Raw genomic sequence first — 11,054 nt, forward strand, 5'->3', positions numbered from 1 at the left:
AACGCACGGGTATTTACCTAGTTATCATAAAAATAAGTTTTAAAATATCCTTCAACCTTTATGATTAGGCATATTAGCCATAGAGATAACACGTACTTAAATAGTTTAAACCGAGTTATACTAAAATAATTGTCATTTACATTGTATACTAAAGTATTTATACCACCCAAATATGCAGAGGGTTTGCATGCAAACTTGTAACCTTGGGCAAGCTGGCGGTCTTGGCCGGTAACAAGCACGGCGACAGGGCAGTTCGCCCATGATTATAGCAAGAGATCTTTCTTCATTTTTCACATGGTACCCCTTGTCAGGACTATAGAGCTATATTTATTTAGATTGAATTAGACAATAAATTACTTAAAATTTTAGTTTACAGTTTGATTAGTTAGACCCTCAGATAATCCAATTTTCTATTCTAAAATTGGGTGCAACTTCAATACTCATCTGCTAACAAATCGTTAGCGACTATTACACGCACACTCTCGGAGGTGAAGCTTATAAATAATCTGTTCCTCCCCCTCGGCATAAAGAAAAACCCAACGCGGCCGGCTCATGAGCGACTTGACAACATTCTCTATCCTTGAAGAGACATTCAAAACTAAGGGGCTGTTTGGCACAGCTCCTTGCAGCTCCGGCTCCTCCACTATACAACACAGTGATGCTACAGGAAAATGAGAGGAGGAACTGGAGCCACCCGGAGCTGCACCAAAGGGGGCCTAAGAAAACTTGAGGCTACTAAGAACATCACCTCCTCTAATAGGTGCCCAATTCCCAGACCGATGGTTGTCTGTAGCCCTGAAGACAGGCCCCGCATGAAATGCGTTCAGCAGTTATCCACCTTCCCCCTTCCCGTCATTACCACATCTCCATCACTGTCTCGATGAAGAACCAGGCATGAATATTCTGTTCCTAATTAAAACTATATTAACAATTTGATGGTAGAAAACTTTGTTTGTTAGGAAAGATCAATAGTAATATAATATTATCAATTGTCTAACAGCTCCCCACTGCACCCTGCTCTCTTCTAGGAATTCAATAGAATCACTCCATCGGAGAATCAAGAAGCAGAGTTAGAGAATAAGTGGAGCTCTCCGAAACGGGGCCTTAGACACTAGTAGAGAAATGGGTTGTAGTCCCGGTTGGAAACTGGCTTTAGTCTCGGTTTCCCAACCGGGACTACGAATCCGGGACTAAATGTCCTGACCTTTAGTCCGAGGTCACATAATCGGGACTAGAGGATGGAAACCGGGACTACGAATCCGGGACTAAATGTCCTGGCCTTTAGTCCCGGGTCACATAACCGGGATTAAAGGTCCATCCTCAAGAGAAAAATAAATGAAATTGTAGGGAGACCTCTCTTGCGATGTGTGAGATTCGAACCCAGGACATCTTTCCTCGCGCATAAACTCCTTACCAATTCAGCTGTACACCACATGTGACAGGGTCCTGGACACTCTCCTTTTGAATTGACCTGTGGGGTACCTTTAGTCCCGGGTGGGAGACCTTTAATCCGGGTTGATGACACCAACCGGGACTAAAATGTCACCCTTTAGTCCCGGTTGATATTACCAACCGGGACTAAAGGTTGAATGACCTTTAGTCCGGGTTGGTAACACCAACCGGGACTAAAGGTAGCCTGCTTTGAAAGCGTGCCAGGACAGGGGCCTTTAGTCCCTGTTGACAGCTCCAACCGGGACTAATTCTTCCTTTACTCCCAGACGCAAAAAATACCGAGACTAAAGCCCAAAATCGAAGCGGATGAAATGTCATTTCTCTACTAGTGAGATTTGATGAACTTTATTTTTAATTAAGGATCAGTTTGGTAGAGCTTTCTTTGCGTCTTGAGCTTCACTTTTTGCAATGGAACGATTCTGATGGGGAGCTGGTGAGAATCAATTCTGAAGTGATTATAGTAGCGATTGAACGGGAGTAGTGGGGATTGGTGGAGAACATGGTTTTTTTTAGCTCCCAACTCGTAGTGCAAATGGAGAAGTGATTCTCGCCGGCTCCCCACTAGAGTTCAGTTACATTATAAGTGTTTGGTAGGAATCCACATACCCGCCCGAAGAAACTAGGAGTGGAGCTCTTGCCAAACTGCCCCTAAATTATAAGGACCATAATAAATGCTTTCTAAAATAAAAGACTAATCTTGTACAAAAAATTCACCAAAGAATGACTCAATTTAAATAGGTGACTGTTGTATATATACGTTGTGAGGTTAGAAAATATACAAAGCTAGCTATACATATGGGGCAAGTTGTGACAGGCATAGATTTGGACCCTCGATCAACGGCTAGGCTAGGACATGAGTGGTGCAAATAATGCCAATAAAGTTTTGCAACTCCCAAGCTAAGCGATAGATGATAAACCAATGGACTAAAGAAGAAGGGCACTCCCTTTATTCTAAATTATAGGCTTTTCTAGATATATTACCTTTATTATGCATCTAGACAAATTTTTAGGATCATACCTAGATACGTACCGAAAGTAATATATCTAGAAAACCAAAATGTTTTATAATTTAGGATCATATAGTCATTTAAAGGAAGGTGGATAAAAAAACTAAGATAAAATTTTTGGCTCTCTAATGTTAGGTATAGATAGACATCTGAATTAGGTAGCAGAAAAAAAATAGAGGTGGATAAAAAATGAATAAAATTTTGTCTATTTAACGTTGGGTATAGATAGACATCTGAATTAGGTAGCACAAAAAGTAGATTTATTTTTATTATTTGTGGATAAAAAATGAAATAAGTTCTGTCTATTTATTAGTGTTAGGAATTTAGGTATAGATAGACATCTGAATTAGGTAGCAGAAAAAACAGATTTATTTTTATTTGTGTATGATCGTAGGTAGCAGCAAAAAGCCAAACACACGATGTAGTGTGTGAACGCCTCGAAACCTATAGACTTTAATGAACAATAGTTTAGTTGCTCTCCACGTTTACCACGTGGCAAGTTAAGGATTATCGTAATTGTTTATCATTTGGTCTGTTTTCATTTTAGCGGACAAGGTGGTACTAAACAGAACTCTGCTTAATTCATCATCCACCCAAGCGGTGCACGTTTGGTCCACTCAGGCCCAATCGTTAGGCAGAGGCGCAATCGTTAGGCGGAGGCAGGTCTATGAGCCGATCCTACAGTTTCACTTGAGCTGAAAATTCGGGGCCCCAAAATGTTCGGGTGTGCCTGTCAGTGGCAGGCGCAGTCTCGCCCAATAGCAGAGGGCCCAGACTCGAGACTCAAGAAGCGGAATATTCTGGATTTTTTTTCTACCGTTTTCATTTGAAACTAAGAACTGCAGGATTTAGGTTAAAAAAAAGAACAACAGGATTTTCAACTTTTAAATAAATGATATAAAATGCAGCCTCTATATCCACATGGAATATATATAGCAAAAATGTACACGAGCTCTTAGACTCAGCCTCAAACCTAAGGAGCATAAAACAACATCTAAACTTGCCTATCATCGTCCAACTGCGACATCTAAACTTGCGGTCGACTTTGCATGAAGATGGACCTATGAGGCGATGCCTCCAAGGAGAAAAATGACGAGTGTCGCCTTCAAGAAGGAAAAATGACGCCTAGGTGTCGCTGTTGCCGAGAACGACAATCCCTGTCAAGACTTCCGCTAGCACCCCCACATCATCGGAACCACTATCTACAAAAACAGTCCACCACCAACACATCAGGAGTCATGCACGCCTCAAGTAAATGTCCTAGCCACCCTTGAGGCCGGTGGCTCTGTGGGGAGCACGAGGCCGGCGCGGTGGCTCTATGGGGCGCGTGCGTTGGCGCGACGACAGTGGCTTGGCGGTCGCCCGGGGCCGACGCGCGGGGTGCACGCATGGCTAGAGGGGGAGACATCCAAGCTCGGGTGTTTCGCGTGCAGAGAAGAGAAAAAATTAGAACAAACCATTTTTTGGGCGCAAACTCAATTAAGCGACAAGTCGCCTGCGACCCATCTCTTCCACCTCGCGTTGCCTCCTCTCCTCGCCCACTCGCGCTCCCAACGCCCTCGTTCGCTTCCGCGGCCCGCGCGATGCACACGCCCGCGCCCGACCGTGCCCTAGCCTTCTTCTTCCCCAACTCCGCCTATGGTTCTGGTGACCAGCGCCGCTCTTTCTTCAACAATTCTGACGGGCATAGAAGGGGCCGGCCGGGGGGAGGCAGGGCGGCTAGACGGTGGGGAAGGAGGCCGGGCGGTTCGGAGCCTTGGCGGCGGTGGAGGCGACCGGGCCATGGCGGGGTGGGGGCATCTCGACATCACCGGCGAGCATGGCAATGGCGGAGCTTCGGCGAGAGGGGGGAGGGGAAGAAGGCAGCCGCCGCGGGCGCTAGGGTTCGCTAGAGCTCTGGCGTGCTATGGCAACAATGAGCTGTTTTTCAACTCCCCCGTGCACGCCTCCAACGGGTAAGTAGCCCCTGTCCATAGATTTCTCAAGTGCTCCCCACTAGGGGCACCTGAGTTGTCTGGTGGCTAAAAGGCACGGTGCACATGCCGCTTTCTCCGGTAGGTGCTCAAATAGCTGCCGAGCACGTTTCTCAAACTTTTTTTTTCAAATGGCTTCATATCGCCCAACGTGACAACAACTTCTTTACCACTGAGTTAGCATTTTCAAATAAGCATTTTTAAAGGTTTTTTCTTGCTCCATTCAACGCCACTCGATCTACATACAACGTGAGTTAGATCTCACATAGTGGCACCAAATAACCGTTTAGCTCACAAGAAAGACATAGTACGCTTATTTATTCTAAACGTAGCTCTTCTCAACTTTTGATCAGTGAAATGAAATGCCCTACAAATATAACTTTGCTTTGCGCATTCCATTCCATCTCCATGTCGATAATGCCACACAAGCATCCAACCTCCATCTTCATCAAATGATGAACAATGGTCATCCATATATGTAGCAAACCACGATACCTTGACCATTCCCCATAGCATGAAGCTCCTCCATCATTCTTCCACCAAGCCACTTGATCATCAACACAAATTAACACTTAGCTTGATCTTCCATGAATGATATTCTCAACTTCATAGTTTCACATGGCCTTATTGGTTCATCGATCAGAGCCTTGCTTGATCTTCACCGTCGTCTCGGTCCATTGGCACCAAGCCCTCTACTCAAGCTTCACTGCCTCGACGGTCCACCGCACCCAAGCCTCTAGCTCGCCCTTCACTCTCACAACTCAGTCCTTCATAGCCAAACCTCGCCTTGATCTTCTCCACCTAGCCATATGAGACTATGTCATACCTCGTATTTAACAAGCTCCTTTATCTTACTAGTTGAGCACTTTCATCACATGCACAAGCCATCTCTCCACCATGGCTATCATGTTTTACTCAACCTAGTGTTGTGTGTGGTCTAAATACCTATCATCTCACATGAAACACATTAGTCCACCTAAGTTTGACACTTAATTACCAAAACTAGACTGTGACTTTCAGTGGGAGAGGATAGACTTAAGTGTGGGAGGGAGAGGTGGCGGAGGTGTGAAGGAGAGAGAGCAGGTGACTCGGGTAATTAGTTAGGGTTTTTAATGAACCGGGTGGGTAATTCCATAGGCAGCCCGTGTAGGATACCTACCTCTAAAAAAATAGATTTTTAGAGGCAGACATATTTTTCAGTCTCCTATAAAACCTGTTGCCTTCTAAAATTATTTATAGAGGTGCTAGGATGAGAGTACCGCCTATTAAAATAAAACTTTGTCTCCTACAATCATTATTGTAGTAGTGTCATGTCGTGCATACATTTTGCCATTCATGATTTTTGTCAGTTTGAACGGCTCCTCTCCTATGTCCACACCCTAGCTCCATCCATTTTTTAGTCACTCCTTTTGTTTTGACCAATTAAAGCTTCAAACCTGAAAGCAAAATAATGCAGTGTTTTGCTACTAACTGTCCACCTACAAAATGCGTGATAGCTAAGTGGTGTGGCTGGTGGTGGTTGTGCCCACCATTCAGGGTTTGAACCCTAGTATTGCACCCAAACGAAGCCCCCTCGTTGTGCTCACTGGCTAGTAGTCACAGTGCATCGTCGGCCTAGGTTATGGTGCGCTGCGCCAGCCTGGGTAACCGTGTATGCCAGGCCAAGTTCAGTTTGGTCCTATAAAACGGCATGGGCCAAGGTTCGGGTTTTTTTTTGTTACCGGGGTTATATGGTCCCTTACCCCACCAGTCATGTTTTTTTTACTAATCGACCACCTCCATGAATTAATTTTTTTAACAAATAGAATTGGCAAAGCCCCAACTAAGATTAAATAATTAAGGAAAAAGTGTTACAAGAAGAAACTGAGAAGAGGGAGAGGAAGAGGAAGTTAAGGTAAAAAAGAGGAAGATTGAATTTAAGTGCATCCTTGAACAGCGTTAGGTTTAGATGAACCGTCATAGGGCTAACAAAAAGTAGCCACCGGGCAGGAATTTTGTAACATAGGTGTAAGATATTTTTTCTTTTCATTTTTTCCAATATGTTTTTTATCCCATTCTTTCTAACTAATTACTTTTATTGGAATTTATTTTACATTCATACATGCCTGAACATGTTTTCAAACTTGATTCAACACCCACGGGGTAAATCCTAGTTACAGATGAATCAAAAAATTAAGCCACATCAGCGTCTATAATAAGCTAACATTTCGACTCAATTATGAATGTGTTAGAATGACATTTGGCTTGTATAAATCAATATAGATTGTGGTCAAATATATGAAATTGGAAGCTCAATCATTATGGCTTAAAACATGATCCAAACTCATTTTCATGGGGGTGAGAAGAGTTTTTGTGCTTGCTTTCTACTCTCATGAAAACAATGCATTTTCATGGCAATTTTGTACTCCCACAATCTTTTTTTATTGCAGTGCAAATTTACTTTTAGGCCTTGTTTGGATGTGCATGTATTCATCTCAATCCACATGTGTCGAACTCTAATCCACTTCAACACATGTGGATTGAAGTGAATACACATGCATCCAAACAAGGCCTTATGTGGGTTTTGACTCTCACAAATTATTTTGTGACAACATGTCTAATAAAAATAAGAATGTTTGCTAATATAATATATAAGGTCGTCTCACAATGTTTGCTTATATATTGCAAGTTCTGTAGTCTTGTGTCGGAGTTTCAACTGATAACTTTGTTTTCTTTCCATGAGCATACAAACTTTGGGGAGGATCCAAATATATGAGCGACTTTATTAATTTGACTTGTAATTCCAAACGTACACGTAACTATACTGAAAGCAGGCATAGATGTATGGCAAGAAAGTAGTGTTAAGCTCAGTCTTGTATTATACACTTGTTACAGGATAAAATTTCGAATACCATGTCAAATTGTAGACATATAATCTCATTTGGTCGTAGGAACAAGTTGGATGTGGTAACCCTGAGGAATCATCATCTCTCCAACACGTGTTACTCCTCCTCCTTTTATCTCAATCCATCTGGAGACAACAGAACTCCACATCAACGGGCTGCATGCATCACAAATAGTCGACTAGAGAGAGAGAGAGAGAGAGCGACGCAGACACACAAACTCTGTACCTGTACTTTGGCACTAAGACCTGGAGGAAGAGGGAAATAAAAAGCTTGCTAAATTCTGCCCCCACACAAAGCCTCATGCCACCTCCAAATGGCATGAGATTCCTCAGCTGGATGATTCCAAGTTTAGTACTGAGACCAATATTTATTTTTTCTGATACAGTGAAAACTTCAAACTTGCGAGCGAAATAATGAAGTGTTTTTTTTGTTACTAACCGTCCACCTCCATGGATTGAATTTGAGTGGATCTTCGAACAGTGTTGGGTTCAGATGAGACGCCATAGGGCTTATCATGACTAGCCACCCGGCAGGGATTGTGTAGCCTGTATATAAGAAATGAATTATCAAATCACCGGTGGGCTACATTATATGAATCCAAACAAATAACTTTCCACTGAACATCTGCTAGCTGTGTATAATATACAGGGGCTTTTCATATAGTTGTGGACAATGCAAAAATGTACCATTCACTTGCACATCTGTGAGAGTTTTCCTGAAAATTCCAGGTGAGGGGCTACTCATCCAATTAATCTCATTCATAACCTTCAGGGGGGAACAAACTCAATCACGTTAATTAAAGGAGAAGTGTTGAAAACCATCACGTAGAACTTGTAATGCTGAGTTGCTGACAAGTGCGGAAAAGTATCATGGAGAGCTTCACATAGCACTCTTACTGTACATTTTGAGTTCAAGTAACCTGTGTAGTGAATGTCAAGGACCTGTAATCCTCCCATGTGAACCCTGAATTTGGGTCTTCTCGTTTCTTCACTATTACTTCATGCTCCTCCTATAGAAAAGGTACATATACATTCAACAGGTATATAAATAGCATATGCGGTTCTGTGCTTATATTTTTTTCCGAGGAGACGACAGTGAACGTTCGAATGAACGTAGAAGAAATAACCTTGATCATTGCAATAACTTTAGGGTTATCACTGAGCAACTTAAGGCCTAGGGTGAGGGTTCCTGATATTGGCGCAAAGCTGGCAATCAACAGGCCAGCGATTACGTCGATACCAAAAGCTTCATCTATCATGGGCTTTTCACTCTGTAGTTCTTCAACAAGTAGGTCAAGAAGATCACCGTGTTTCTTCTCAGGTGTACTTAGTCTATCTCTCAGCAAATCACTCAATTTTTTAAGCACACTTCTCCTTCCCTGTGAGAAAAAAACTCCTTATATATTAGTGTTCCGGATCAACTGGTATTGCAAATATAGTTCTGACTGAACATAGTTGAAATATATGTAGTACCTTCATACACTTGTGAAACGATGTCCCAGGAAAGTATATAGGGAAGGAGACGATCCCCTTGAAGAAGGCTTCCAAATTCTGTCTCAACTCTGTTGACTCCTCAGGACCGATGCCGATCATTTTCTTGGCGATCAGATTAAATATCATCTGCCCAATTACAGTAGCAATAGCAAAACACCATTGTGGAGTTACAAAAACCCTCGATTATAAATACCCGGACAATGGCTTGCACCACCACCCATTGCACTTATATCTGCTATGGCATCGTTCACCTCGATGCTAGGCTTGGCGGCCCACGTCGCGAAGCCCTGCTCCATGGTGTCCTCCAACTCTTGGATGAGCGCTTCCTTGAGGTTTTCAAGGCCAAAGAGCTTGGATGTGAAGCTGCGGATGAACTTGTGGGCAGCGCCGGTGAATGCGATGATGCTCTTCTTGCCTATTATGCTCATTCCTTCGTCCGGGTACCAAATTCTGAACAACTTGCCCTCTTGCTGGAAGATGAACCGGTTGAACTCCGGATCAAGGGAAACGATGAGAGGATGCCCCACAAGGCTGGTCTTGAACACGGGGCCGTACCTAACGGCAGCAACAAACAAAATGATGAGCGTTTCTACACGACGTGCATATATATGATACAATCTGAGCGTGTTTAACTTTTATATACAGTTGAGGACTCTTGAGGTTGTACATTTCTTGGGACGCTAACATGCATGAGATTGTGAAGAATTTGGAATGAAATTAAGTAGAGATGACGTGGATAGCTTGCATTAAGAGGTTGCAAGTTAGTGGCAATGACATGCCTATTAATAGAAGATAATGTGGATGGTTAGTTAGAGATGATGTGAATGTCTTGCATGTTGACATAAAACTTTTAGATAGATACCTCTTCAGCCGTTGGCGGTGGTAGCTTGGCATGTCGATAGACTGGCTTGCTTTCATGAATTGGAGGGTCTCGCCAATAATGGGGAAGCCCATGGAGCCAGGAGGAAGTCTCCCCTTGCATGGGGGACACACCCATTTGTAGGCCGAGTGAAGTAACCATCCAATCACAACCGTAACACAACAGAGAACCAGCAAACCTGCCTCCATTTCTATGTCCGACTAGAATGGATTTCTTCTGGAGACTTAAAGTCTTCAAGCTTCCATGTTTTGCATCTAGAGGGGAGATCTCTAGCACCTTATATAGGCGACAGGTGTGGTGTGTAGTGTCACCATACTATATACTTCTGGAGTTGACCCAGGATTTGATTTTGTGAAAGTGGAAACTGTGCATGCCACGCTGCTAATCTTCCATATACATTATGTATCGTTCAAGTCAGAACCATGTATGTCGGCTGCCGCGTTGCTGATTTTTTAGTTTGCATGCCTGGCGCGTTGCTCATTACCAAATTCTGAACAACTTGCCCTCTTGCTGGAAGATGAACCTGTCGGATCGAACTCCGGATCAATGGAAATAATGACAGGCTGCCCCACTAGGCAGGTCTTGAACACGGGACCATACCCTACCTATGTAGCACCAGCATGCAGCAACAAACAAACTGAGCGTCTCTGTATGTCCACATATGAACAGTGAAGTCTTTACATGATGATGAAGTGTTCTACACTCGAGGTTTAATTTCGGTATATTTAATTTTGCAAACCTAACATGAGCTTAAAGTGAGATTGTAAGTGCAAACATGCACTACTACAGATATCATTTGTAGGGGCGGCTCATGGGCATTTGTAGGGACGGTTTGGCCAGCCGCCCCTACTAAAACGTGGCTACAAATCGCCGATTTATAGGGGCGATTTCTAGACCGCACCTACATATCGATTTGTAGAGGTGACTGGTGTTATCAGCCGCCCCTACAAAATATATTTGTAGGGGCGGCTGTAGTACCAGCCGCCCCTATAATACCTGTTTGTAGGGGCGGTTCAGTCTAGAACCGTCCCTACAGTATATTTTTCGGCCAAAAACAATTCAAATTCAACCAGAACATATATTTTTTATGCACAACTCTATCATGACTTATCTTCTTCTGCGATTGTACTGAAACTCAATGACAATACATATTTATTTATACCAGATTATAACAAATATTCCATAACTTTCAGGTGGACATTTTAGTCCAGATAAATGAAACAACAAATTTCATCTATTAAACTTTTCAGTAATCATAATAACATTTCATGGTGACTATGATTTTTATGTGAAAGACCACAGCATAATAAAATCAATGGCGCTCAGATCTAGCAATCGAACATCACAAAATCAGAAGCTTCTAA

General features: G+C 42.9%; 1 protein-coding gene across 1 annotated transcript; it reads right to left on the bottom strand.

The window, feature by feature from the left end:
• Positions 1-7,348: 7,348 nt before the first annotated feature.
• On the bottom strand, positions 7,349-9,878 carry LOC136488312 (cytochrome P450 87A3-like). The gene is made up of 9 exons (XM_066485293.1): positions 9,673-9,878; positions 9,035-9,365; positions 8,790-8,936; positions 8,444-8,695; positions 8,237-8,326; positions 8,004-8,082; positions 7,717-7,862; positions 7,543-7,649; positions 7,349-7,442 (listed from the first exon to the last, which is right to left on the bottom strand). Exons 1-9 carry the CDS (start codon positions 9,876-9,878, stop codon positions 7,349-7,351), a joined length of 1,452 nt encoding a protein of 483 aa, XP_066341390.1.
• Between the last annotated feature and the right edge of the window lie 1,176 nt (positions 9,879-11,054).

Source organism: Miscanthus floridulus, chromosome 10, assembly GCF_019320115.1.
Source record: "Miscanthus floridulus cultivar M001 chromosome 10, ASM1932011v1, whole genome shotgun sequence".
Classification (NCBI taxonomy): domain Eukaryota; kingdom Viridiplantae; phylum Streptophyta; class Magnoliopsida; order Poales; family Poaceae; genus Miscanthus; species Miscanthus floridulus.